General features: G+C 50.0%; 1 protein-coding gene across 7 annotated transcripts in view; it reads left to right on the plus strand.

Annotated features, from left to right (window-relative positions):
- The window catches only part of RGS12 (regulator of G protein signaling 12), a 119455-nt gene that overhangs the window by 57333 nt on the left and 34631 nt on the right, over positions 1-27491 (plus strand). For 6 of the 7 annotated variants that reach the window (XM_030876782.2, XM_060298913.1, XM_030876784.2 and 3 more), the window contains one exon: positions 12245-12266. In XM_030876782.2, the coding sequence (XP_030732642.2) occupies positions 12245-12266 (22 nt within the window). Of the gene's footprint in view, positions 1-222; positions 726-12244; positions 12267-27491 lie in introns of those variants that run through there. The other variant, XM_030876785.3, reaches the window with a different exon arrangement.

A 27491-nucleotide genomic window follows, 5' to 3' on the forward strand; every position in this document is an offset into this window, starting at 1 on the left:
GGGAAGCACCTTGGGGAGAGCAGTTTATCCCGAATGTCCAGAAAGCTAGCAGGTAGCTCTGCAGTGATACCTAGGTTCTGGAAACAGTTTTCTTTTTCTTTCCTTCTTGCCTTTTAAAACCAGGACCTGCCATGGCCCCCTCGCGTTCAGGTTGTGTCAGGTGTTGGGAGGCAGACGGCAGATCGTGGAGTGGGGGCCGAGGCCCCGAGACAGGTCTTAGGAACACGGCAGGTTCCCAGGGCTGGCCCTGCACACGTGTGCACGTGGAGCTCACAATAGACTCGTGAGCCTCTGTAATTAGCCGGCGCACTGCACCACGCTGCTAAAAACAAATTCTCTGCAGCTGCTGTGCCGACTGAGCGATTACCGCTATCAGCTGAAGGTTTATTCTTCTGATTTGGTAGAGGAAATACTTTTAAAATGATCTCACAGCGTGATTTATGTAAACGGATTTTTTTTTTCTTTGTACGAGACAATTGAGATAGAGTCTGAATCCCTGGCAAACCACAGCTTCCTGCAGTGTCCTGTTGCCATGGGTTACGGAGGGAGCAGGATGGAACTTCATCTGAAATGTCTTTAAACTTTCTGACGTGCACAGGCGTGCGGCGGGGCTGCATGGTGTGTTTTAGAGCTGCGTGCCTGGTGCGGGTCAGAAGTTCTCCTGTCTTAAGATGAATTTGGAAAAAGGGTTGCCAAAGGAGACTCACGTTTTAAACAGTCAGCAGGTAAGCAACTCCAGATGTGTCTCGTCACTTAAACGGAATTGTTTAAAGGAAACTTGGCATCTTGGTTACTGCTTTATTTTCAGCCTGTTTAGAGAATGGTAGCTTTTAAGTGTAAACTTTGAAAATGTCTTTCTTGTGTCTACATCGTGGAGCCTGAAGTGAGTCCCGTGGAGGTAAAAGGCCGGCTCTGGGACCACAGACCAACACCCAGAGAGAGGCTGGGTTGGGGGTCGGTCACACTGGGTCCCCCCCAACCTTTCGGGGGGACGCTGCCCGCGTCCTAAGTCAGCCTTACAGAGAGCATCCGTGTTTCCTTGCCCTTACCATCGTGATTGTGATAGATTTTGAAGATGAGTGAATTAATTGTGTTGAGATATTCAGTTTCGACCAGATACCTGTATTACAATTTTGCTTACTCTTTAAATTACTGTTTCATAGCTAACATTTTCTCTTGTTTGAAATTGAAGTGTAGTTTTCTTTTTTAAAATGGATTTACAGCGTGTTAGTGTCGGCTGTGCAGCAAAGTGGTCTGCTTGCATAGATCTAGCGTTTTAAAATGTAATGAGCTGGTTCTGCTTCATATACATACACGGGGACCTACTTACTGGCAATCGTGTGGAATGATTGATTAGTATCTAAGCTTATAGAGTTGAACTTACTATAAAATGTTTTTAAAAGATTTGAGATTAAATAAAAAAAATAATTTTTATTTTCCTCTCGTGGCTGTGCTGTGTTGATGTAAAGGCAAACATAAATTTAAATTATTTACAAAAGATTGTTCCCAGTTACTGGGTACCAGTTTAAATTCATTCTTTTCTGAGAGTTGTTTCATCTTAAAATGTTCTCCTGATGTCTAGTTAGCGCCTTCTGTAGAGAACAGCAGGAGGAACTCCTTGCTCAGAAGTGACTGGTTTGGGTGTTGGGTTTAGGAAAATGACTGCATCATTCCCTTTAAATAGAAAATAGAAGTAGGTCTGCTGGACAGGCCAAGAGTCCTGCCTGTGAAGGAAGTGCAGATTTTAATGGATTTTAAAAATATTTACTATGTATTTTGAAAACTCCTTGTACTGATAAAACTCACGTGAGAGGGTGGGCTGGCGGCTTCGATGTTTACGGGAGAGCCTGCTGCCTGCCTGCCTCTGGCCCTCTCTGCAGGAGTACTGACGTTTCCTGTCCACTCCATTTCACGTCCTGGTGGAAGAGGGAACTTTGGATACATTGTGTCCGATATATGCACCAATTGACCAGTTACTAACTTGTACATATATGTAGGCTGCATTTTCGTTCCCGTGGTATATAGAAGCAAGTTTTAGAAAATGGTTTTTGAGTGAAAAAAAAATCACTAGAAATCTGCCTTTTACTTGCCTACATAAACGATTTGGATTCATTTTGAAATTTTGCAAATGCTCAACCCAGCAAATAACAAAATCTGGCTGGTAAGGTCATATTTTAAGCAATAGGAAATGGGCTGGAAGGTGGTAGGGCAGTGTGCAGTCCTCCGGGTCCGGCCGGCTCTGCCCGCGGGCCGGTGGGAAAGGGGCCGGAAAGCGCCGTGGCCTCCAGGTCAGTCCTAGTGAGAGACGTCTTGGGGTGAAGGGCAGTAGGGCTGGGGGGCCCGTGTGGGAAGGCCGCCCTCCCCTTGCCAGCTCTGTGCCTCCCCTGAGCCTCAGATTGTCCATTTCTACCATGGGTGTGTCACAGGAACCCTAGGGCCCCGTCCACAGTGTGCACGTGCTCAAGGAAAGCCATGACTTGTGAAGGGCGCTGTGTCCCTCGTAGCGCCTTTCATCTTGGAGAGGAGAACCCGTGAGCCTTGGGAGGATACATCTCCTGTAGCCATCTAAGAAGCGCACAGGGAAGCTGATGGACGCGGACCCGGCAGGAACGCAAGGCCCTCACTGGCCAGATGAACCTGTTGGTTTCCCCATCTTTTTTTTTTTTTTGCGGTATGTGGGCCTCTCACTGTTGTGGCCTCTCCCGCTGCGGAGCACAGGCTCCGGATGCGCAGGCCCAGCGGCCATGGCTCACGGGCCCAGCCGCTCCGCGACATGTGGGATCTTCCCGGACCGGGGCACAAACCTGTGTCCCCTGCATCGGCAGGCGGACTCTCAACCACTGCGCCACCAGGGAAGCCCTCCCCATCTTTTAGGAATGAGGTCCAACATAAGTAGACTTTGAAATGTATCTGCCCGTTTGCCAAAACAACGCGATCCATCATATTTAAACCAGACTACGACGGGCTGTTACAGCCTCGGGGGCTAGTAAGATCGCATGTTGAGGAGGCACGAGAAATGGTTGCGGGAAGAAGGAAAGCTTAGTGGGCTCCCTCTCTGGACCCCCTTGCGGACCTTGGAGCGGTGCCCGAGCGCCTCTGCCGTGTCTGACTGGCTCACTGGGGTGGGGGGCCGCGGCGGTGCTCCGCGCTGTGGCCGGGCCGCGGCCCAGGAGGGCTGCGACAGAATTGGCCATGTGCCGTCCGGCGAGGCAGCCCTGCCAAGCAGAGGGCTGGGCCGGAGAGCTTGGTGACCCCGCGCCACCGCAGCCAGCGGCAGGCTCCACACCGCCTTCTGGGCTGTGGGAGCAGCCGCCGTGAGGTCGGGGGCCCCGGGCACCGCCGTAGGCACCACCTCGGCCGACCTGACCCTGCGTCCCCGCTCTGCTCTCACTGCGCCAGACCCACAGTCCGTGTCCACAGCACCCCGTGCCGCCGGGCGGAGATGTCCGGCCTGCCTGGGCGTCCGCTCCGGTGGCCCGGCTGCTCCGGGAGGGCGCTCAGCCCGGTGGGTCCTGGGCGTGCATACAGCTTCTGCCGCGTCGCACTCGGGCGGTCTTTGGGAGAGTCGGGTGTGGCAGCTCCGTGCAGCCTTCTCTCTGCCCAGGCAGGTGCCTCTGGGCTCTGGAGTCCCGGGGAGAGAGCTTGCCTGACACCAGGGGCTTTACCCCTGCATGCGCTGGGCTCTGGGTGGGATTTGAAAATAAAGGCTGCCCTGTAAAAAACGGTACAATAGTCTTTTCTGGGCGGCGCTGAGCAGGGAGGTGTCAGGACCGGCCGCAGCGGGCGGGCTGCTTGGTGGCCAAGGTGGCGGGCGCCCGCTGAGCGGATGACGCGGTCCAGGCGCAGCTGAGGGGATGCGATGCTGAGCACTGCGTCCCAGGGAGGAGCCCCGGAGGAAGGCAGCTCCGTGTGCTGGGGCAGTGAGGACCTAAAGCGGGAGGCGCAGGGTGGCCAGGCGTGGGCCGCTGCTCCCTTCCCTGCAGAGCGCACGCCAGGACCCCGGCTGGCCCTCTGCTGGCTGCGGGCGGCGTGGGCAGGGGCAGATCTGAGCTCGCGCCCTTCTGTGGGCTGGCGTGTCTGAGGCGCGGGGCCCGCTCTCTCTGAACCTCTCCGGGAGAAGCTTCATGGGCTGTCAGGGAGCCCTTCAGTTGACCGAGTTTCTTTTTAGCTCAGATGAGCTGACTTGTGCTCACGGGCCTCTCCCCCCACGTCGGCTTCTCCTGCTTCTGCCGCCCTGGGTGGTCCTGACCAGAGCCGGGGTGGCACCGGGCTGCGTGTCCAGCGGTCTTTGCCAGTGGGCATCCTGTCATGCTGGGTGCACCCCAGTCGCTCAGGCCTGCTCTGCCCCAGGCTTCTTCACCTGAAAACTGCATGGGGCAGTGGCTTCGGTCTGTCCAGGACCGTCCACTGTACCCCACTTGATCTGTGGGCTGCACAAATTCTTTTCTCCCTTTTTAACGCTCTGATTCTTGTTATCTGTAGAAGAAGAAGGCCTCCTAGTATACTTGAAGGAAATGATCATCTTCCCTTTTGTTCACATCTTCCCTTTCTTCTGTAAGGGGCTGGGTCACCTGGAACTGGGCTTCCCCTGCGTCCTGTCCCTCCTTTCTCTTGTTTGTTTGCGTGGCCGCAGGTGGCTCCTTTCTCCCGGGTCCCCTCAGTGAGCGCTTCTCCCCTCGACTCTGAGCACACGGTTCTCATCTGGCAGGTGTGGAAGCTGGGCCCACCTCCTCCTGAAACAGCAGGACCTGTCTGCGTCCCAGCATCCCGCTGCTACTTCAAGGCTGCCCTCCCCGCCCCACCTCTGCAGATCTGGAGATGCGTCCCTTAGGACGTGCGGGAGGCCTGGGAGAAGGGCCCAGCCCTGCTCCTGCCAGGGTCCCCGACCCCGGAGCCCTGCGGTCAGCAGGCCCCAGGGCTCGACCCTCCGAGACCCTCCAAGTCTGTCTGACCTTATACTTCCTCGCCCTATGGCTCTCCTGCCTGGGGCCCTGGAGGCCCCGCTCGCTCTGCCCCACGTCGGCCCCCTTCTGTGCCATGCGCTCCGGGACACCTGCCTCCCCGGGACGGCGGGGACTTGACTTTCTGGATTGATCTCCAGCCCCTCGCATAAGCTCCTGGGTTGCAGGTTTGTGGCAGGCACCCTGCGTCTGGAGGAGCGCGCGTTCTGTTGAGTGAGTGGAAGCCGTCCCAGCGCGTTCCCCACTTCCCACGCTCCCTGACCCCCAGGGCCGGCGCCCCCTGCCACTGCCCCTGGCCCGCCTGGGGAGCAGCGGCTCCAGCTCCGCCGAGCAGAGGTTTTCAAGCGCTGGCTGCACCTCGGCCTCCGTGAGAAAACGTTTCAAACGTTTCCTGGGTTTGGGCTCCAAGTTCAGAAGAGAGGGGGCTTCGAATTCTGTGGACTCTTTATCCAGAAGGAGCTCCCGGTGAGCGAGCCTGTCTGAGGCTACACTCAGTGCCACTTCCTGCCCAGGACATCCCAGGAGGCCAGCGTTTACGTTAACTTGACTTGCAGGAGTCTGGCTGTCCTGTGGGAATGCAGACGTGAAAGTTGTCCCAGACCCTCTGAGACTTCCCGCCCTGTCTACACAGTGGGGATGTGGGTCTTTCTTCCGCTGGGCTGGCCAGTGTGGAGGGGATCTTCGTCTTCATTTCAGCAGTGAGGCCAGAGGGTTCTCGTGTAAAGTTGGATGCTCACCCCAAACCCCTAGCGTTGGTGTGGCGCCCGTGTGCTGCCTCGTCCGTGTTCCTTTGGGCTTTTGTTTTTGTAATGAGTGATCTGAGGCTTCTCCAAGGGCACAGTGGAAATACTAGCTGTTAAATTCTTAGGAAAATGCTGTGATGGTGGGTTTTCGGTTTCTTCTGATTTTATTGGAGATTGAAGAGCTCTTTGGGACACACACACACACACACACACACACACAGGAGACGCACAGATTGCATTCTGAGCTGGGGCCCCTGCGCCCTCCGACTGCAGGCCCACACTGCCTGTCCCCACCCCTCCCAGGAAGCGCTGTGAGCTGCCTGGTGAGCCCCAGCCCGCCTTGTGTCCGGCCACCCCGCTGGTCGCTGGGCAGCACTGAGCACACCTGTGGTGCTGCCGTCCTGCTGTCGCCACAGCCTCTGGCTCGCAGAGACCCTCTGCTGTGAAGTCGTGGTTTGAACCTAGAACTCTTTTTGCTGCACGTGAGCCTTGCGTCCAGCTGTCTCTGGCTGAAACTGCTGGGAAGGAACAGTGCGGGGGGTGTGTGTGCACAGTGTGTGTGCAATGCTGTGGATCCGGGCTGGGCTGGGGCGCGGGCACTGCCCCTTTGGTTCGGGCCCCTCGAGGTCTATGGGAGGTCACCCCGTGTCCTGTATGTAACCGGAGTACAGGGCGTCATGGCTGTGGAAGGCTTCTCTGGAGAAGGCGTGGGTGAAGCTGCAGCCCAGGTAGTGGGCTCTCCAGGTGAGGCTGCAGGTGAGCGCTAGGGACCGGATGGGGTGCTCCAGGCCAAGGGGAGGGAGAGGTTGCCTCTCTGCTCTCAGAGCCGTTCACACACGGCTTCCCCACGTTTGCACAGGTGCTCTCCACGCACCACCCCAGGACTACAGCCCGCGCAGGGGATGCGTGTCACATCAGGACACACGGGGTGTGTGTGCTCGCGTGCACGCAGACGTGCAGCTCTGAGGCCGGGCTCTAAAACAGCGGAGAGCCCGGGGCATTCGTGGTGTTTTGCTTTCACGTTGTTCTATCCCATCTTGTCTCATCTCTTCACAAATGCTGCTAACGATGCACTGAATTGATTTGATGGCTCCGTGGAGGGTCGTGGCCTGCTGTGGAGGCCCCTGAGCTCTAGGCAGAGGGCGGGCTGGCGTGTGGGTGGGACCAGCAGGGTGGCCCTCCATCCCTTGTCCGATGGCCCTTCATCCCGCCCCTTGTGGTCTTCCTGCCCCATACCCCCTGCTCTCTTCTGTGCTCCGTCCAGCGAGCAGTCGCTTTAAAACTTAGCCGATCGGGACTTCCCTGGTGGTCCATTGGCTAAGACTCCGCGCCCCCAATGCAGGGGGTCTGGGTTCGATCCCTGGTCAGGGAACTAGATCCCACATGCCGCAACTAAGGGTTCTCATGCCGCAACTAAAGATCTCGCATGCCACAACTAAGACCCGGTGCAGCCAAATAAAAATCAAATAAATAAATATTAAAAAAAAAACAACTTAGAGGATCAAGCTTTTAAAAGGCCAAATGAATATAAATTAGATGCAAATTGAATTGTTAGGCTTTTCATCATTGGGATTATCTCTTTTTTCAAAACGTTTAGGCAAGTTACAAGCCTTTGGTCTCTTATTTTAAGAACCAGAGATGGTTATTTAATATTTCTTATGTTCAAAGTAGGAAATTTTGTCAGTAGCTCAAAATTGAAAATATATATCTGTATATTACCATGTACCGCGTCATTAGGAAATGATATATGCTCATAACTGCTATTGTCAAATGTCACTGACAGACTCGGCCTTGATAAACCAGAATCATATAGCACTCTTCATAGAAATTATCTAGAACGTTCAAAACATTAATTAAAAATAAAATATCTGTGCACATGTGTGGCCCAGACACATTTCCTGCTGGGAATAGATCCAAATCAGCTCACACTGAGCTCTCAGGTGTAAGAGGCTGACCTGAGGCATGGAGATCGTTTGAACTTAAATTACGTGTCTAAATACTTTGTAAGTTTTTAAAAGCAAGTGTATTTACGTTAGCGTAAACCCCAGTCTTGGAGACATATCATAGACCTTTTTAGCGCTGTTTAGTTATGGTATGTGTTTAAACTGTAAGCACAGAAAAATGCTCACTTTCCGGCACCTTTTAACCGGCAGCTTGTTTTCTGCAGCTGCACTTTTTATAAGAAGAGCGTGTGATATGGGAATGCGGGAAGAACCCAAGAAGTACAGGCTAATGAAAACACGTTGATACAAATTATACTGAGTATGAGAACAAACGTTAGGCGAGTTAAGTTTTAGTTTGTGAAAACGTTTATAGTGGTCTAAGCAGGCCGGGAAATTGGGGGATGCCTAACTTTAAAAGTCACGTTGAGCTGCAGTTGGTCCTTCTCACCCTTTGTGGGGGATCTTCTTTGGGAATTATCTGTGGGGGTTTCTGAATGTTTGCCATTTTCGATGCTTCCCCTGTCAACCAGGATGTGCTTGAAAAGTGCAAGCCAGGCTCAACAAGGGTAATTGGGTCAGAATTGGACGTGCCGATCCCAAGGTCAATAGAAGCGATTTGGGGGTGGCCTGCCTTTCCCCCAAGGCTGTTGTCGGCAGGTTGCTTGCCTGCACCGTCTCATCTGCCCCTACGCCAGGCGCTGGCCCCCGCCCCCGCCCCCTCCCGTGACAGCACCTGTCGCCCGTGCTGCGCTGTGTCACCTCTTTCAGCCTCACCTCCTCTGATATTGAAGCCCCTGCGATGTGCTCCGTAGCCTGCTTCCGTATCCTTCTCAAAACGGCCAAGGAATCAGACGCTGACTAGGGATCCAGCGGGCCCTTTTGGGGGATATCTCACGTCGGTTCACGTGATGGCCCAGCTCTGTCACTCCCAGGTGTGTGCTTATAAATGGAATAAATATTAGAGAGTAGATGGGAGAATTAGGTTAATGATAATTATACATTATTTGCAAATTAAGTAATCTGGTCAGGAAGTCATCATCGACTTCTCCAAAAGTGTGGAAACTTGGAGCGGGACAGTAGTTTTGTGTCCAGGTGATATTGAGGTGCGTCTCCATAGAGCTCTACTTTCGGATTAACGTCTGGTTGGGATGGAGACAGTTGCCAGGATAACAAGTCGCGAACAGAGAAGGTGGGAGACGCGAGGCAGGGCTGCGTACCTAGTTCCGGTGATCCCTCTGCATTGATTCGTGTCAGGAGCCATCCCAGAGCGAACTTGCCTCTCGTCAAGGATTTCTGCGCAGAGCTTAGGGCCTTGGTTGGGCGGGGATATCCGGCCGCTCGGGGAGAACCCTCAGCACACAGAGGCCACCAGCCTGTGGCTCCACAGACGCCTACTCTTGGGACAGCTACCCAAAGTGGGGAAAGGGAAGGAAGTACATCCCTGGGGCTGTGGCTTGTAGACTTTGAGTCCCTCCTGGAAAATGCGGCACAACTGAGACTTGGACCCAGGATGCCTCTTCCTGGTGGGCATCGTGGAGAAGTTCCCGGAGGGATGGCCTGTGGGCAGAGCAGCTCTCACTCCTGAGGGGGTTTCGCTGGCCCTGCTGCAGGCTGGCCAGGATTTCCTCTCTGTGCACCCTCCCAGTGCAGCCTAGTCTCTGCTGCTTGTTTCCTGTGCCTCCTCTCTGTGCTGCCATCCGTGTGATTTCTTTCAGGTCTGTCTTCCAATCCCCAAATTTTCTCTTCAACCTCTAATCTCTGTTAACCTCTCTACTGAGTGTTTAATTTCAGCAGTTGTAGTTTTCATTGTCAATCATTCCGTTGGGTTATTTTTCATATCTACCACCTTACTTCCTCTTTTCTTTATTGCAACTTTTATTTCTTCACAATTTCATGGTTATTTGACATCTGTATTAGAACCTTCCAGTGTCTGAGATTCTGTTAATTGCTATTTCTGCTGGTTCTTTCTCGTGGTGGGGTTTCCTTGGGTTTGGGGGGGGATTTTTGAATTGTGAGCTCACGTCTGGGCAGGCTCACACTCTTGGAACTCCTGTGGGCCTTCCCGGAGGATTTGTGTTTGTGGCTGCCGGAGTTGGGGCTCTTTGCCCCATGAGCGTCCGAGTGAGTGGACACGCGCCGCTCAGCCCTGCGTCCCGCCTGGCGGCCTTGGCGTCTGCTGGCTGCTCTCTGTTCCCTCCCCCTCTCTCCTCCTTCACGGTTCCCCTTGCTTCTGTGGAGCAGCAGTATGTTAGAAAGCATGTTTGTTTCTGTGCTAGCTTCACAATGTGTCTATAAATCTAAAACTGCTCTAAAAGCACGTTTGGGGAACTTTACCTGGATCTGTTCACACTGCACCAGAGGGCCCCCCACGCTGGAGTCTGGTGGCCCCCCACGCTGGAGTCTGGCAGCCCCCCAGCCGGAGCCTCTTCAGATGCGCTGAGCCCGCCCTGCTCGCCGTGTCCACGCTCCCCAGCCCACCCCGCCTCCCCGTGGGCTGCCCGCACTCAGCTGCCACCTCCTTCTTGGCTTCAGGCACACTCCTGTCTCCTGGATCTTGAGTTCAGTTCATTTTGGGGATGCGTGTGAGATTTTTAGTGCATTTTGTTCAGTCTGCTGAAGCTGAGACTTTCGTTTTAGTCATGATTGTACCATGAAGTGAGCCACGCCTTTCACATTTGTGGGTTTTGCATTTTATGACTTATTTTTCAAAATTGTTACTGGTAGTATTTCTGCTTCTGTGTGTGGCCTTGCAGATCTTCTTCTCGTAATCTCAAGGGAGTAATCTGCCTTTGACATTATGTAATTTACAACACGATCGTACGTGATTTGTTGTGAGCACGGGCAGAAGGACAGCCTCCCACCGTGCACTCGTCCACCCTGGGAAGGAGACGCACCCCGCGCTTCTCCGGTGGAAACCAGGCCCTTGGCGTGTGAGGGCTGGTGGCTCGCTGGGGCCTGCGCACTGCCTGCCTGTCTGGCAAGATGAAGGTTTCAAAGCTGGACCCACAATAGCCTGTGTGTTTACTATTGAAAAATATACGGATAAGGTACCAGGTCATAGCTCCAGAGTATTTCTGACCGAGGGCTCACGATGGTGTGAAACGCTGACGAGCCCCATCCTAAAACCGTCAGGAAGCCTCTTCTTCTCGCTGTCAGAGGACAGACCCTCGGGGGCAGGAGGGTAGGCGTAAGTCCCACAAGGTGAGGGGCTGCGACCAAGAGCGTCCCTTGTCTTCCGTGAAGTCAAGGAGGCAAGGTCTGGGGGGCCCTGGCGCTGGCGACGGGAGGGCCAAACAGTGAGTAGGGGATGCAGTTGACATGGTGGCTCTTTTCAAAATTCAGCCACAAATACATGCTTTCTCTCCCCCGGGGGGATGGGGCTTCCACCGGAAGCAGCTAATCTGGGGCACCTCTGTCCTCACTTGTTTGGCTTTGGCCTTAGGGGTCTTAAAACATGACCTCTGCTTGTTGGGGGGGCCCAGAACTTGGGAAGGGGCTCCCCGTTCACCCTCCACGCCATGCACTCCGGTCTCCCTTCCCTCTGCGGAGAGGAAGGCGTGCAAGGCCTGGGGGTTCTGCAGTGGGTTTATTCTTAGGGCGTGGCTGGGAGGTTTCCTCGCGCCCAGCCCAGCGCTGGGCAAAGACGCAGAGGGCAGCACGCCCGCTCCGGTGCCCGGCTCCGCACCAGCGGCCCGCTGGCCCCCGTCCCTGCCTTGGGGCCCTCCTGCCCGCTGCTCTCGGAGCTGTGCCTGTGCCGTGACCAGGACACGTCAACAAGGCAGCAGGTTGCCCTGCACTGAACCTGCTCCCCTTCCCGCGGTGAAGGCTCCCTGGTGTCTGTGCCACCGACACCCTCTCCTGCCTCCGCCCAGCTTTTCCCTTTCCCGACTCCTTCTCCGGAGCCCTCTCCCTCCGTGTCCCAGGTGACCTTCCCTAGGTTGCAACCTCAGAACTGTTGACCCACAGGCGGGTCCCCAGCTGTCCCCATCGGAGGATTGCTCAGAGCTCTTTGGGAGCCCAGCCCGCCTGTCGTTCCAGGACCTCCCTCGATGGCCTCCTCCCTCCAGTCCTGGCCTGTCCCCATCTGTCTGCTCAGGGTGGCTGGGCCTGGTGGTCGGGGTTGGCTGTGGGCGAGCCCCCAGTCTGCTACCACCGGGGCGGTTTCACCCCTGCGCGGGCCGGGCCTCGGCGTGAGAGCGCCGAGCGGGGCTGTGATGTGCCCAGGGCAGCGCCTGGCCCTGGACGGACAGTGGGCAGGGTGCCTGCCTCCTGGACGTGGGTGCGCCTCACGGACTCCAGCCCGGGCTGATCAGACCGAAGTTGTAACACGGTTCTCACCGAGGTTGTTACTAAGACGGCGATGTCAAACGTGCTGGGATTTGTCCCCAAGTGGAGATGGGCTGCTTCCGCCCGGCCTGCTCCCCGGCTCGCCCAGGAAGCGCAGGGACGCGCCCCAGTGAGGCGGCTGGTCTCCTGGACACCCGCTCCCAGAACGGGGACGGCCAGAGTCTGCTTTTGCTCCTCACGTGGACGTGCTATCATCTCCTGACCTGTCATGAGGCCCAATTAACTCATGTCTCTCTCTCTTTTCTTTCAGTCTGCAACTGTGTCTGATGGTGGTAAGTCACAATTTCTGATGTATATTTTTATTATTTTTAACGAAGTTTTCAAATGTGGAGTGTATTTGCTGTTGGCTCACTCGTAACGATGTTTTCTTGGCCTTTCTGCTTCCCTGGGTGGGGGGAGGGTTTAGTTGGGGCCAGTTTGGGGGCAGCTCTCCGTTCCTCCCAGTGGCTGCCACCTGGGGCTTGGAAGCAGTTTATCGCAGGGACGTGCTGGGTGTGACAGCACCCTCGCCCGTCCCCTCGCATTCCTGTGCCAGCAGGTAAAGACCTGCTGCCTGCCTTGTAGAACCAGCTTGTAAACCAGCAAGTGGAGATTGTAGAGCTCTCGCTGAATTTGAGCAATTCTGCAAATTCGGGTGAGACGCTCGGTTGCTAAATTTCCCTTTCTTAGGAAAAGTTTAGTAGATAATTGGAGAGGTGTGGGATGAAGAGGAAGCTTACTTTCTGCCTTTAAATGGTTTTGTTCAGGGGATTCTTTTAATGGGACTTCCCCGAAAAGCAGATGGCCGGAGATATCCTACTTCACTTAAGATATTTCTCGATGTAACCCTTATCATTTTAGTTCCGTGAGTTTTAAAAACCCTTCAAAATGATTTGGAGAGTTTCTTCCAAATGTTCCTTATTTCTGATAATACTCATAAAAGTCCTATGCTCACAGTTTTGGTTTTTTTTACTTGTTTTTAATTACTCTGTTCTGTCTATTGAGAGTTGAATTTTATAATTTGTCAAAATGTATCAGCACTTTATTTTCATTTATTTGCTGGCTGTGGGTCCCAAGTACTGCCAGAGCTGGGGAGTCACGGGGTTCAACGTTACCCTCTTTATTGTAAGCTAAAGAGAAACCAAGGGTTTCTGTTGTCCAACAACTACAGACTTCAGTCATGAGCCTTAGACAGGGTGGCAGATAGGCGGCGGGGCTCGGCCTGGAAGGTGACTCACGCCAGTCACCCTCCGCCGGCTGGGGTCAGTCCAGCCGTGGGAAGTACGAGAAGTGTGCAGATACCTGAAGCTGAGACCAGACAGATCCTAAAGTCTGTGTCTGGGGATTTATTTTTTTCATAAAAGGAATTATGTTACCTGTCTTATGTACAACAATAATCATGTCCTTTAATCACCTTAAGCTAGGAGTGGGAAAAGCTTCCCTAATGAAAGGGAATAGGACCTGTAACCAACTCCAGGATAAAGTGAGTGGTTTTCACAGTGTTCTGTTCATGTTCACCTTTCTCCTGTGCGCTCATTTATCTTTTCTGCTAGAAGGCATTCATTTCTGCAGGACGTTTATACATTTGAGAAGTTTATTTAAAATGTTCAATTTAATCATAATTATTAAGCTTTATTCATCTCTAAAGTTTTCTCCTGTCAGCGGTAGATGCAGGAACCCCGGGGAGTTTTATTATATACTTCATTTTACAATTTTTGGAAAGTTAAACTTCCCAAGTGTGGGAAGTCCCAGACTCACAGCCCTGTGTCCTTTCTAAGGAAGTGGTGTCCTGGCTGGTGGCAGTGGTCCCCCTGCCCTGCTGGGGCTCCCCACCCCCAAGTCCCTACTTCTCTTCCTGCCTCAGGCCCCGGGCCACTCAGGATGGGCCCCTCCCTCATGAGTCCCTCTGCGGCAGAGCAGGGAGGGGGCAAGGTCACTATTTCTTGAGCACGCCTTCAATTTCAGGGACTGCACCAGACAGTTGTGTGTGTCCTATTGAGTTTTTCCATGCTTTTATTATTTTCCATCTTCAATTTCTTTTCTGCTTACAAATAAGAAGAAAAAGCGATCTCATTTATTCTGCACATTAGTTCCAGGAGGTGTGTGTTATACTCAGCCATCTTTACAGGTAGAAGCACGCAGGCAGAAGGAGGGTCACACAGACACCAAGTTAAGAGGCTGGGGCCCAGGCTCTGAGGTCTGCCTCACTGCAGACCCAGGCTCACGGCGCCCTGCTCCGCGTCTCAGCCCTGGACCCTCCAGTTCCTGACACCTGCTTCCTGGGGTCACCTTACCCCATCCGCGGTCGGGGCTGGTGAGAGGATCCAGGCACAAACTCAGAACGTGTGTCCACAGAGATGTTTCATGTTCGTGCTGAGCAGGAGGTTCCGGCTCCTGGGGGCCTGGGAGCTCCAGGAACAAACTGCTTCTACGGGAAACGAGTCCTGCAGTGACTCAGGACCGGCTTTGGGGAGCAGCCTTTTCACAAGCCGCGCGGCCTCCACCTAGCCGTCGGCCTGGTTTGGGTGACTAATAAATCAGCACTTAGGAATGTTTTGTGTTCAGTTCACCTTGCCGGTGAGGTCACTTGGACTCATTTAACTTTTGGACTCATTTCACACTTCATACCTTTATCATGTGTGTTCTCACCATATAGCTAGTTTTGTGGCTTTATTTTAAGGAAGCTGGACAATGCTGCTTTCGCAATCTTTGTCAACCAGAAGTGTGTCTTTTCGATTTCTCAGGAGAGTGGCCCAAAGCCAGAGACCACCCTGTGAAGGAAGGATTAGAGGTCAGTCTCTGTGGAGGGCAAACCAGGACCAGGAGGGAGTCCAGGGAGGCAGATTCTACCTCAAGAAAAGGAAGAACATCCTAGCACGTGAGAGGCTTAAAATGCAATGACCTGCCTTGTGGCAAATTGTCCGAACGCTTATTCACCCCGGATCCCCCCGTGTGGGAACGGAACCCTGGGGAGCTGGCGGCCACAGCTTGGTGGCACTGTAAGGCCTTCCCGAGCAGAGGGGAGAGAGCCTTCCAGTCCCTGAACCGGGGGTTTGGCACAAGGCAGCTTTATTGTAATTAAAGTTTACTCTCTTATTTTCTTTCTTTTTTACCCTGTAGTACCAAGCAGCTTCGCCAGGACTTCCCCTCCCACCCAGCTCCCACACCCTGGAAGGGCCAGGCTGTCTCTGCCATACTGGACCCGCCCTTTGAGGTTGGGAAGTTGGGGCATTAGGGAGCTTTCGAATAAACGCCTGCACCTGCAGGCACGTGACCATGGGGGACGCGGCTCTGGCTCCTGGGGTCTGGGGTCTGGGGTCTGGGGCACGGGGCACGTTCTCTCTAGCTGCTTCATACACATACCAACCTAGCCTTTCCAACCTCGCTCTTTCTCCCCAAGCATGCTGTGGCCCCAGGGTCTCCCCGTGACCTTCCTCCGTCTCCGCCCCCTGAATCCCGGCCCCTCCCACTTCCTCCGCCTAAACTCCGCCCCTCGCGGTTCGCTCCACCCCCCAGGCTGGCAGACTTCCTCCCCTAGTCTCCCGCGGCCCCTCAGACGCGTGGGGTCTCGGTGGGCTTCCACAGCACTGTCCGCTGCCAGCGTGGTCTCCCCGGCCTGGGGCAGCGCCCCCCGGAGCCCTGCGCCGACCACCCCGGCCTTCACTTGAGCGTCAGCCTAGGCTTCATCTCCTTCCGACACTGCTGACGAGGTACCATCATTTTAATTATTTATCGGTGTCACTGGCTTGTCTGCTCCCTCCACCCACTGGACAGTGACCTTCGCGCGGTGGCTTCAGCACAGCGATGGCACGGGAGGTGTTTGTCAAGTGAATATTGAATTCGGGCATTTACAGTATGGCAGACAGCAGGGCCTCGGGGCTAAGGCCTGCGTTAGGCCGTTAGGGCGGTGGCTTTCAGTTTTTCCTTCTTCGTGAAACCCTCTCAAAAAAGAAGCAAGCGAGCTTAGTAGAATCCCATTCTGTAAAATACGGCAGCAGAACTGTCTGCTGGGCGTGGCCAGGGCCTTTGAGGATGCTTCTGCATCCGCGGCCCAAGTGTCCACGGGGACACGCGTGCAGTTTCTTCTGTCTGACAGATCGTTCTGGAGTGGATTTTAAACTCTGTTGCCATAAATTAATAAGCAGTACTTTGTAATATTTCTGATTATTGTTCTAACATAAAAACCGGGACCTTTTGAAATCAGAAATAATATCTGAGATGAAAGACATGCATTCTTTAATTGTTGTTTGTTTTCTGAATGGAGACGGCCTTTGATTTTATGTCTACTGTCTGCCCTGCTTTTCTCCGTCTGCCCCTTTCCAACGAAGTACAACTTCGGCCAAGCAATAGGACGTCAGGAAGGGGGCCGGCAGGTTAGGAAGTGACAGGGAAGGCGGAGCGGTGGGGCTCCGTGTCACCTGGCAGCTGCGGAGCCCTGGCCACTGAGCCCGGGTGTCACCAGCCTGGGGCACTGACGTTGGCTCCATGAGCTCTGGGCCTTGCCTGAGCCGGTTCAGTCCCGGGACTCAGTACTGGGAGAGGGGGACGGGGGTCTGGTGGAGGCTCTGCGCTTGCTGGTTAGTTCCTTTGTAACTGGTAGCTGAGAGGTGTGCTGGCAGGTTAGACTCATCGGTAGTTACAGTCAACGTGGAGAGCAGCTGAGTATGTGGTGTCGGGCCAATGGTCCCTTAGTGACCAGGACTACGTCATAAGCCTGGGCTGTGAGATGCAGCCAAAGAGAAACCGGTTATAGGCGAGGTCAGCGCCCTAGGTCGTGCTCGGTACCCACCCGTGCGTGTTGTTCGGACTCACTTCTGATATCAGTAACCGCTTCCTACGCGAGGCTTTCTTTTTCCCTTTTAAAAATTATTTTATTTTACTTTTTTCCAGCTTTATTGAGGTATAATTGATAAAAAAAATTGTATGTGTTTAAGGTATATGGTGTGATATTTTGATGTACATACACATTGTGGCATGATCACCACAATCAAGCTAATTAACACATCTGTCACTTCACACAGGCACCTTTTGTGTGTGTGGTGAGAACACTGGGATCGACTCTTCTCAAATGTCAAGTGTACAAAACACTACGATTATAGTCACCACGCTGTACTTACTCATCTCACAGCTGACACTTTTCATGCCTTGACCCATGTCTCCCCATGTCCCCCTCCCCCCAGTCCCTGGCAGCCACCATTCTACTCCCTGCTTCTATGAATTGGACTGTTTTAGATCCCACATAGAAGTGAGATCATACAGTTTTTGTCTTTCTGTGTCTGGCTTATTTCATTTAGCATGTCCTCCAGATTCATCTATGGTGTTGCAAAGGCAGGATTTCCTTCTTTTTTTTTAAGACAATAATATTCCATTATACGTAATATATATATATATATATATATCTCCACACACCATAATTTCCTTATCCGTTCCTCCATGGGCACTTAACTTGTTTCCATATCTTGACTGTTGTGAATAATGCTGCAGTGAACATGGATGCATATATCTTTCGAGATCCTGCTTCATCTGGATGAATCACCAGGAATGGAGTTGCTGGATCCTATGGTAGTTCTAGTTCTAATTCTTTTGAGGACCCTCCAGACTGTTTTCCACAGCAGCTACAGCAATGTACATTCCCACCCACAGTGTAGGAGGGTTTCCTTTTCTCCACACCCTCTCCAGCACTCACCTCTTGTCTCTGATAATAGACAAGACTGTCGACTAATGGGTGTGAGGTGACATCTCATTGTGGTTTTGGTTTGCATTTCCTTGAGATCAGTGATGTTGAGCATCTTTTCATGTACCTGTTGGCCATTTGTATGTCTTCTGTGTCTAAGAATATATTCACCTCAGGTCTTTTGCCCGTTTTTTAATCTGCTTATTTGGGTTTTTGTTATTGAGTTGTATGAGCTCCTTGTATATTATGTTTATTAATCCTTTATCAGATAGGTTTGCAAATCTTCGGAAGGAGTTCTGATCACGTGGCCACCGTTAAGCAGGTCAGACCCTCGGCCTCTATGCTCTCACTCACCAGGGAGGTTTCTAAGAGCCCAAGAGTGTTCTCTGCTCCTTCTTTGAGAAAGTCAGTCAGTTATACTCAAAGGCAATTTAGTTGTAAAAGGTTTTTTTCTATGTTATTAATTTGATTTTTCAGACATATCTTGCCTCTTCTTTTACTTTTTATTCATTTTGTAATAGTATTGATTTTGTCCTCAATCTGTTTCATCAACTGTGCTTTCTCCCCTTTCTCTCATAGAACATGAAGAATTTCTAAAGCTTTTTAGGCTGTGTTTTCTTCCAGACCAGACTTTGTGTTTGCTTTTTGCATATTCTATACCTTCTTTCCTCCGTCCGCCCACTCATCTACACATCCATCTACCTACCCATCCATCCACCCACCCACCCACCCATCCATCCGTCCATCTGTCCACCCACCCACCCACCCATTTACCCATCTATCACGTCATCCTCCCATCTGTGGATGTCAGCAGTCCCCATGGCCCTTAACGCTGTGCTTTCTGGCACTGACATTCTTGAGCCCAGAGAGACCACAGTGCCGAGCTCCCGTGTCCTTCCTGCCGGAGCTGACACCCTCAGCACTAGTTGGGCTCTACCCACAAGGGTGTATCCTTGACTTTCCCTGTTTTGTCGGTGCACCTTCCTTCCCCAGGACACCTGCTGGGGACTCAGGGATGGGTTAGACTCAGAACCTGTCAAAACGTTCTCATTTTTTCTCTTTTCTTTCTCTTTTTCTTGTTTGAAGCTTACGGCATCAGACGGTGCCGTCTTTTCTGGTTGCTTTTGCTAAGTTTGTGGCTGATTTTTACTGCCCCTCCTCCGCCCCCGCCTGTGCCGGACGTGGGGGGAGGAGAGTCGGTGGCTCGTCTTCACGTTGCCCACACTTACCTGGGCAGCTGCCGTGTGCCGGTTTGTTTTGTCTTGTTTTGAAATAACTTTCAGTAGGAAACAAAAGAGCAAAGTAGGTGGTCACAGACTAGAGCCTCCAGTCCTCTCCGCCCGTTCCTCCAGGTGCTGAGCGGTGAGTGGTCTCAGGCCCAGCAGATCGCTTTCCAGGGCCCACCGGGGCTCCTTCCCCAAAAGTTTGTACACACCTGGCCAGGGCTGAGCGTAGCTCAGTGGGCATGGCTGCGGGGCCACATCTCCCGGTTCTGCCCGCTCCGTGACCCTGCTGGACACCCGGGGAGCCATGGTGAGCACAATCTGGGCCATCTCCAGCCGAGGGTCCTCATTCCCCACCTCCAGCCTTGGGACCCCTCCCGCCTCTCGCCTAAGGCCAACCCTCAGCCCTCCATCCAGGTCTGCCTCTCAGCTCTGTTTCCCTCGCGCTTTACTAAAGTTCACAGTAAACTTTGGTTTCCAGAAGTGACTCTTACTGCTTCAGGGGTTTGGGGTTTAGAGGGTCTCTCCTTTAACACCATCGTGTGTGAGAGAATACGTCAAGGCACAGAAAAACTCCTGTTGCTTTGGTCACTCTCTGGAAAGAGCTGACTCCCCCCGGGCAGCTCTTGGCTAGCCGCCTGCCCCCAATCCGCTCACACCGTGCACTCTGCGGCCACGGAGGGAAGCTCGCAGGCCGCGGTCGTCTCTCTCTGTGTCTTGTCTTTTCTCGAGGCCTGATGGCACCTTCTCTGCCTGCCTGGTGGGGTCGCGGTGCAGGAGTGGGCCCTGCGCGTCAGGCCGCTTCCGGGGCTCTTACAGCAGCTGCCTGGTGGTGAGGGTTACGTGCCTGTTAATTGAGGGAGTTAAACTGCACCCTTCTTTAAGATACTAGGTATTGGGTCTTCCCTGGTGGTCCAGTGGTTAAGACTTTGCCTTCCAGTGCAGGGGGTGTGGGTTCGATCCCTGGTCGCGGAGCTAAGATCCCACATGCCTCACGGCCAAAAATCCAAAACATAAAACAGAGGCAATATTGTAACAAATTCAGTAAAGACTTTAAAATTGGTCCACATCAAAAAAAAATCTTTAAAAATAAAATATGAGGTACTATGATCTCTAGTATTTTTGGCAATGAATTTGCATCCTGTAAAATTATGAAAGAGAAGGAGAAGTGTAAAGGTTTCAGAGTGGTGTCATGGGTATTTGTACAGAATTCTGGTGAAGCCATACTTTCCTCATCAGAAGAACGGTGCAGCCTAATTGCACATTTTCAAAAATGTTTGCTAACTAGTAGAGATGGAATGTTAATTTGTTATTTGCTGTGTGGGAGGGGTTGTTTTAACCAGAAGTCTTTATTTCAGTTTAATATATTGTAACATACCTTATGGTCTGCTTTGAACCTAAAAATTATACCCAGAGTTGCATAGTGTATTTATAGGGTGCGAAGTACTAAGTATTTTGTAAACACTAGTCAGACTTGGAGTTTAGTTTTTGGAAGGATAGCGACTCGATTTCTGCCAAGATTCTTTGCAGTGTGCTGATTTCTTTCCAGTTCTACAAGATATTTGGAGAGAGTTTTTATTAGTAATTATTTATATTGTGAAATTTTTTTCAACCAAACAGAAGTTCAAAAGTAATAAACCAGTGACCACATACCTTCCTCCTAGAAGCCACGCCAGCTAACGTTGGGGCGTATTTGCCTGAGGCCTTTCCTCCAAAGCACTGCAGTCACTGTGGAAGGGGGTCCCCTTTGTGACCCCTTCCTGTGTGCGTTCCTCATCCTCCCCCCAGAGGCCCCACCTGCAAGCAGGTGTGTCTCCTTCCACTCCAAGGGGATTGATTAGTTTGCTTCTTGGGGGGAAAGCGTCTCTTAGGAAACCGTAGCATGCAGAGCAGTGTAAGGACTGGTCTAGTAAGCCGTGTGTCCCGTCAGGGGAGCAGTCACCCTGAGGCAGCTCCCGCCAGAGCCCGTGTTCTGCCTCTCACACGAGTGTTCACTCATGATTTGTGCCCTTTTTTGGTATGTATTACACTTCAGTGAAGCGTTTACTAAAATAATTAATATTGTTTTAAATGCTGGAAGCTTTTTACCTAAGGACTTGCCAAGTGGCTTGAAAATTTTATTAGATTCACTCTCAGGAGAATAGGTATAACGTTGCTCAGAGAAAGTATTACACAGATTGGGTTGAAAATCTGATTGGCCAAAATAATTTAGGGGAAAGGTCTAGAAGTCGACCTTGAGGTTGGGGAGGGCTCAGTGGCTTTTTGCAAGAGCTCTACCTAAGCAGCTTTTATGCAGATTAAGAAAACTAAGGAGAGAAAGTAGAGGCCTTTGGGCCTGCCTTCTCAGCTTGTAAGATTTTCTCTCTCGCTGGTTTTCAGCAACTTAATTACGATGAGTCTTGGGTTGGTTTTGTTGTGTATCTGCCATTTGGGGCGTGTTGAGTGTCAGATACTGTTTACCCCTCTCCCACTCTGGGGACTTGGGCTTTTCCTACAGGCCACTGAGACTTGTTCATTTTCAGCCTTTTTTTTTTTTTTTTCTCCATATGCTTCATAGTTTCTTTTGTTCTGTGTTTAAGTTCACTGATCTATTCTACAGTGTTTAATATGCTGTTAATTCCATCCTGTGGACTGTTCATTTCAGAGGTTTATTTTTCACCTCTAGAAGTTCCTGTCAGATCTTTTAGAACCCTTCACTTCTCTCCTGACATATTCACGCTTTCCTTTAAACTCTAGAGCGTGTTTACAACATCTTTAAGCGTCTTCAGGTCTCTCACTGCTCACTTATCCTCGCTGTCACTCCTGGGTCTGTTCTACTGCCTCATTTTTCTCCTGGTCGTGGGTCACATTTCTGCATCTTCTCATGTCTAGCGGTTTTCGACTGGCTGCGGGATTTTGTTGTCTTCCCTTGAAGAGTATAGGGCTTTGTTCTAATCGGCAGTTCAGCTACTTGGGGCTTGGCTTGGCCCCTTTGAGGCTTGTTTTTACGCTTTTTTTTTCTAGGCCAAATCTAAAGTCGCTTTCACTGTAAGCTAGTTTAGCCCACTACTGAAGCCTGACACATGTGGGGTCTCCTTTGAAGGCCAGGCATTCAAGCAGAGCTAGTGGGGACTCAGAAATCTCACAACCCTGTGTCAGTTCTGGGAACGTTCATCCTGCAGCTCCCAGCTCTTCTTTGCCTGGCCTCATGGGCTTCGCCCCGTGTGCACACACCTTAGAATTCAGCAACAGACTCCAGGGGTCTCTTTTGAGATTTCTGGAGCTCTTTCTTCACTAGCTTTCCTCCTGGCACCTGCAAATTCCAGCCTGGCCTGGCCTGATTCTAATCTCTGTCTCTTCAACTCAGTGCTCATGCAAGACTTCTGCCCATTTTCCTGCTAGATCATCTACTTTTCCTTATTGGTATGTAGGAAATTTGAAAAAAATTCAAATTTGAAATTTGTAGGAAATTTGAAAAAATACATTGGATTTATGTATTCAGGTGAGCTCCCCCACAGCTTACCTGTTCATTCTCTTCGTGGTCTCTTTTTTTTTTTTTTTTTAATTTATTTATTTTGGCTGCATTGGGTCTTCGTTGCTGTGCGCGGGCTTTCTCTAGTTGCGGCGAGCAGGGGCTACTCTTCATTGAGGTGCTCAGGCTTCTCATTGTGGTGGCTTCTCTTGTTGTGGAGCACGGGCTCTAGGCGCGCGGGCTTCAGTAGTTGTGGCACGTGGGCTCAGTAGTTTTGGCACGCGGGCTCAGTAGTTATGGCTCGCGAGCTCTAGAGCACAGGCTCAGTAGTTGTGGCGCACGGGCTTAGTTGCTCCGCGGCATGTGGGATCTTCCTGGACCAGGGTTCGAACCCATGTCCCCTGCATTGGCAGGTGGCTTCTTAACCACCGCGCCACCAGGGAAGCCCTCTTCGTGGTCTCTTTTGGTGACCAAAAGTTTTTAATCTTTGTATCATCCAATTTATCATTTTCCCTTTCTGTGATGCTTTTTATATCCTTTTAGAGCAGGCGTTGCCCTTCCCAAGTTCATGAAGGTAAAGCCATCGTTGTTTTATCTTCTGCATTGAAAGCTCTGATGATCTGCAGCTGGTATTTGTGTATGCTGTGAGTTAGGGGACAAGAGTCATTTTTCCCGTCTGGGACCCAGTTGATCCAGCTCCATTTATTGAAAAGGCGATCCTCTCCCCACTGAAAGGAAGCAGCACCTTTATCAGGTAATCGTATATTTGTGGGTCTGTTTCTGGCTTCCAGCTTCTGTTCCATTGGTCTCTTTGTCATTGGATCAGCACCTTGTGTCGTCATTACTGTCGTTCTGTCGTGCGTTCGGAGATCTGGTTGTGTAGTCTCAGGATGGTTTTGCTTATTCCAGGCCCTTTGCATTTCCTTACACATTTTGGAGCTAACTTGTGAGTCACTGCCAGTTTTCCAGAGTCACCCTGGCTTCTTTCTGTCTGAGCTGGGGGGTACAGCACTTTGGAATCTGGGTGTGACGCTCTCACTGGAAGTGTGGCGCAAGCCGCTAACAGCCGTTGATATTAGGGCAGCTGGTTTTCTCATGGTTTTGTGACTGTGCACTTGTGATCTTCATTACGTAGCCACTTACTGTCTTGCTCTTTAAAAATCTTCAGGTCACATTCCCCCAGGAATAAATACTAAATCTGGCTTTGTTTGCCTTTTGAAAAACTGTTTCTTTTAGATGAGTGACCTCTATCAGTATCTAAAACCAGCATTAATCGAGATTACTTCAGGCCAACGTGTCACCCTCAAACAGATGCTGTTGTTCAGAGAAGGGAGGGAAAGCCTTGTAACGTACAAGACTTTGCAGGGACTTGCGTGTAAGGTGACCCGAGCACCCGAGAGAGGCTGGTGGACAGGCCGTGCTCGCCTCTGGGAGACGGTGGATTGTCGCGGGATGTGCTGCTTCTGGTGGTGGGAGAGATGGAGGCGGGCAGCAGGGCCTGCTCCAGCCAGAGGCCCGCGAGTCCAGCGGAGCCAAGCCCTGAGATGAGAGCAGAGGCTGTCCCTCATGTGAGTTTGGGGAGATGGGAAGAGCCAGGAAAAAGCCGAGAAGGAGCATCCAGGGTAGTGGAGACCTGAGAGAGGATGACTCTGTGTCTGTGAGGAGAGCGCAGGGTGAGGAGACCTCCACTGGGGGGCGGTCACCACGTCGGCAGGGGTGGGAAGGAGCAGGGTCGGGAGAAACAGATAACAGGGCAATAACAAGAGCTCTGCTTTGGACCTGTGACTTTTGAGATGGTTCGCAATTTCCAGGTGGAGATGTGGTGTAGACAGTGGGGTAACTGAGTGTGGATGCCAGAAACGGTTGCGCCTGGAAAGCATGAGCTTAAGGGTCATCAATCCACCAGTGGACTTTAGTGCCTTGGCAAGCTTGAGTAATTAGAGATCATGCAGAAAAGAGAAGTCTCAAACCTATGAGACAAGTGGGAACTGGAAGACGGCTGGAGACGTGAGAGGTGATAAGACACACGAGTCAGAGCATGGACTGGGTTAAACCCTGACTCTGCCACCAGCTGGCCACCTCAGTTCTCTGTCTGTAAGATGGGTACCAGGACCCATCTTACAGTGCTACTGTGAGAATGACAGGAACTGATACCTGCGATGCATCTAGAACAGTACGTGGCACATAATGAAAAGCTATGCAAATGATAGCTGCCGTTATTATTGTCAATATCACTGTTGCTGTTTTCATTGCATTTCCAATGTAAACGGTACTAGGAGTGGATAAAATTGCCTAGAAGAACTACATAGAGAAAAGAGCCTAGGACAGGTCCTGAAGAAGATTATAAGAGCAGTGGAAGAGAAAGGACATCAAAGGAGAAAACTCTCCTTTTAGATTGTTTAAAATTCAATTTTGAAACAAAAGGACACAGGAAGATTGAAAAAATTAAATGAAATTAATTATTTTCTTAGGTAGATACTGAGGAAAAAGAAAATTGGTATGGCAATATTAACACCAGACAAAATAATTCAAGTGAAAAAACAATAAAAAAAGAGGAAAGCAGGCAGTGTGCACCAAAAATAGAGTCTCTCACTTGTAAACAAAGTTAGATGAACTACAGTAAAAGTGGACAAGTATTCTTAGGGGAAGACTATAATATACCTTTTTCAGAAACTAAGAAATCAAGTGATAAGAAATAGAGTAAGATCACAGAATGTTGAATTATAAAACAGACAACGTAAATTTTATATATATAAAATTTTACATCCAATAGAGAGTACACTTTTTTCCCAAAGATACATGAAGTATTTACCAATGTTGACAATATACTACTCCAGAAGTGCAGTTGCTACAAATTAAAAATATATTTGTAGCACACAGAGCACATCTACTGTCTGCAGGGTAACAGAGCACATCTACTGTCTGCAGGGTAATTAAATAGAAGTCAATTACAAAAAGACAGTACAAAATAAACTGTACATTTGAAAGTTTAAAACTATATTTCTAAATAATTCATGGGTCAAGGAGAAAATTAAGCTGGAAATTATAATACAGTTTAGAACTGCTCAGTAATTATAGTGCTACATATTAACACCAGTGCGATATAGTCAAAGTGGTTTTCAGAGAAAATTTTGTAGTATTAAATGTATATATTATAGAAAAAAAAAGTTGGGAAATACGCAAATAAGCTTTCAAAACAAGGTAGGGAAAAACATAAAGTAGAAATTAACAAAATGGAAAACAAAACAAACAGTATATAACTGATTAATACAACAAAAAAATAAGTCTTCAGTACGTGTGATCAAGAAAAAGAGGGAAAAAACATTAAGAATGAAGAAGAAAGAAGACAAAGATGACTTCAAAGATAACAGAGAACTAAAGTTATAAGAAAATTCTACGAATAACTTTATACTAATGCATCTGATTACCAGGTCAATTGGACAACGTTTAGGAAAATATGGTTGGCCTAAGAAGAAAAGGAAACTTTGGTTAGATAAATCAACATAAGCAAAAATGATTTGGAAGTCAAAGATCTACACCGCAAAAGGCAACATGCCCAAACCAATTTATAGGTGAGTATATCGATCAGCTTGGGATAAATGATGTTGCAAATAACAAATAACTCCAAAATCACAGTGGCTCTAAGAAAGCAAAATTTCTTTTTTACTTACATTATACGCCCCCTGCAGTTTGGCCTTGTTTTACTTTGCGTGTTTTCGCTGTCGCAGCAGCTCCTCTGTGGGACACTGTGAGTCTTGTGGCAGAGCCGGGCAGTGCTTCCTTCCCAAGCACGACGTGCTACGCTCTCTCACCTCACAAGGCCAAGCCTGACACTGCGGTGGGGGCACGGTAACCCTCCCACAAGCAGGGGCAGCAAATATTTTGGACTTGACGTGGTCTACCACACAGGGTATAGAAGATGGGAAGCTACCCTACCCTGCTCGTATCAAGCCAGCATAACCTTGATACCAAAACCGGACAAGTATGGCACAAAATTGAATTATTGGCCAATTGAACTTAGTGAACAAATACGGAAACTTCCTAAATAAAACTTTAGCAAATTGAATCCAGCAGTGTTTTCATTTTTTAAATGCATCCTTATGAAGTGAGGTTTATTCAAGGAGTGCAAGGATAGTTTAACATTAGAGGCTTTTCCACTCAAGTCTCCATTTATTCATTCGACAGTTATTTTTAGAACTCCTACTCTCTTCTAAAAACTGTTACAGGCACTGGGGATACATTGGTGAACAAAGCAAAGTCCCTGCCTTCATGGCGCTTACACTTCAATAAAGGAATATCACGGTCACATAAGCAGATTGTATTATATTAATAGATTAAAGGGGTAAAACTGTATGATTATCACAGTGGAGGCAAAGGAGTATCTAATAAAATTAAGTCCCCATTCCTTTTTTTTTAAAATTGAAGTATAGTTGATGTACAATATTATATAAGTTACAGGTGCAATACAGTAGTTCACAGTTTTTAAAGGTCATACGCCATTTGTAGTTGTTATAAAACATGTTGTACATTATATCCTGTGTTGTACGTTATATCCTGTAGCTTATTTTATACACAGTAGTTTGTACCTCTTAATCCCCTCCCCCTATATTGCACCCCCCTTCCCTCTCCTCACTGGTAACCACTAGTTTGTTTTCTATACCTGTGAGTCTGCTTCTACCCATTTCATTTTTTTAAAGTCATACTTAATAGTTAAACATTAGACCCAGGAATAAGGCAAAGATGTTTCATATCTTAGCAACTATTTAACATTATATTGGAGATTCTGGCCAACACTATAAGGCAAGAAAAAGAAATTTTAAAACTTGTAAAGGAAGAAACGAAGTCATCATTATTTACAAATGACATTCTCATCTAACTAGAAAACCCACAGCATATCAGTCACATGGCCAGGCCTGACTTTTAGAGCTAATGGAGTTCAGGAAGATGAAAAGTAGTAGCTTTCCTAAACAATATACATTGTTTTGATAGGAACATATGTATGTTTGTAAAAGCGTAACAAGAAATTTGGATCAACACCAAATTAATAAGGTGGGTTTCCTCTAGGGAGGGGAGATAGGACTAGAATTTTAGGTAATGATCAGTAAGGGATTTTATTTTTTATGTTTAAAATTTTTAAGTAGAAAATATTTTATGAATTGTGCATTAAAAC

The sequence above is a fragment of the Globicephala melas genome, chromosome 5 (genome assembly GCF_963455315.2).
Source record: "Globicephala melas chromosome 5, mGloMel1.2, whole genome shotgun sequence".
NCBI lineage: Eukaryota > Metazoa > Chordata > Mammalia > Artiodactyla > Delphinidae > Globicephala > Globicephala melas.